This window comes from Neopelma chrysocephalum, unplaced genomic scaffold (assembly GCF_003984885.1).
Source record: "Neopelma chrysocephalum unplaced genomic scaffold, ASM398488v2 Primary Assembly neopelma1_134, whole genome shotgun sequence".
Classification (NCBI taxonomy): Eukaryota; Metazoa; Chordata; class Aves; order Passeriformes; family Pipridae; genus Neopelma; species Neopelma chrysocephalum.
In genome coordinates, this window is record NW_020897796.1 from 253,718 (window position 1) to 255,057 (window position 1,340).

Sequence of the window (1,340 nt, forward strand, 5' to 3'; positions counted from 1 at the left end):
CCCCTCCGGGACCCCCCATCCAGCCCCGTCCCGGGGGTCGCATCCCCTGATTTTCCCCCCCCGCGAGTGGAAGGCGGGCGGCGAGCGGGGAGGGGGCAGCGCGGAGGAGGAGGAGAAGAGGAGGAGGAGGAGGAGGAGGAGGAGTGTGCGCGTAGAGGGAGGCGGGGGAGGCGGGGGGGGGGGGGGGGGGGGAGGAGCAGAGGGGGGGGGGGAGGAGGAGGGGGGGGGGGAGGGGGCGCGTGGAGGGGGGCGGGGGGGGGGGAGGAAAGGAAACCCTCATGGAAGTATGAAGGAGATGGTGGGAGGCTGCTGTGTCTGTTCTGATGAGCGGGGCTGGGCGGAGAACCCGCTGGTGTACTGCGACGGGCACGGCTGCAATGTGGCGGTGCACCAAGGTAAGCGCCGGGCACCCACCCCCCCATCCCTGCGCCCCCTCCCCAAAAAACCCACCGCGCACCGCACCGACACCCCCCCAACCACCACCACCACCCCCAAAAAAACCACCCCGGGGAGGCCGGGGGCTGGGGGGGTGGGCTGTAAGGGTGGGGGGGCTTTGTTTTAAGCCCTATTGTTCCGAATAACGGAGCCGCGCGGGAGCCGCGGGGGGATCGGGGGCTCGGGGGAGCCCCCCGAGGGGGGGGACACACGCACCTCCAGGGTTTTGGGGGGTCGTTACCGGGTGTGTTTCCCCCGGGGCTTTCACCCTGCCCGACCCCCCCCCCCCGGGGGTTTTTTTTTGGGGGGCAGCGCCGTAGATGCCCCCCCCTCCCGTGGGTGCGGGGCCGTCGGGGGATGGCCCCGGGTAACCCCCGGGGGCGGCGGCGGGGCCCGGAGCTGCTCCTGCAAAGGGCAGGGAGGGAGGGAGGGAGGAAGGCAGCCGTCGTCCTCCTCTTCCTCCTCCTCCTCCTCCTCGTCCTCCTCCTCGCAGCGCGACACGGGCTATTTTGCATTTTAAATGACTCGAGCACGCCCCTAACACACGGTATCGGGCCGGAAAGTTTGTCCTCGGGTGCCTGAACAAAAAAAAATACGAATTAAAATAGGTATTTGCGTTCCGTTCCAAGCCGGCAGAAAGGCGCGGTGATTATCCTGCTTGGTTTGTTTGGAATAACACGAAGGTTTCTGGGCTCATCTGGCCTGTCTGTTTTCCCATCTATTATTATCCCATCCATCTACCAGCACATCTCCAGCCTCTTCCTGCACGCTCTCCAGCCATTCCCGATGCTCGCTCCTGGTTCCGGCTGCCCCTGGGTCTTGGGCTGTCCCTGTCCCTGGGTCCTGCTCTGTCCCTGTCCCTGGATCCTGTTCTGTCCCTGGATCCTGTTCTGTCCCTGGATCCT

The 1,340-nt window shown here is 66.5% G+C and overlaps 1 protein-coding gene across 2 annotated transcripts in view; it reads left to right on the forward strand.

Annotated features, from left to right (window-relative positions):
* The first annotated feature begins 241 nt into the window (after positions 1-241).
* MLLT6 (MLLT6, PHD finger containing) overlaps positions 242-1,340 on the forward strand; it is a 41,518-nt gene continuing 40,419 nt past the window's right edge. For both annotated transcript variants that reach the window (XM_027698900.1, XM_027698901.1), the window contains exon 1: positions 242-395. In XM_027698900.1, the coding sequence (XP_027554701.1) occupies positions 287-395 (109 nt within the window). In that variant the 5' untranslated portion in view covers positions 242-286. The remainder of the gene's footprint in view (positions 396-1,340) is intronic.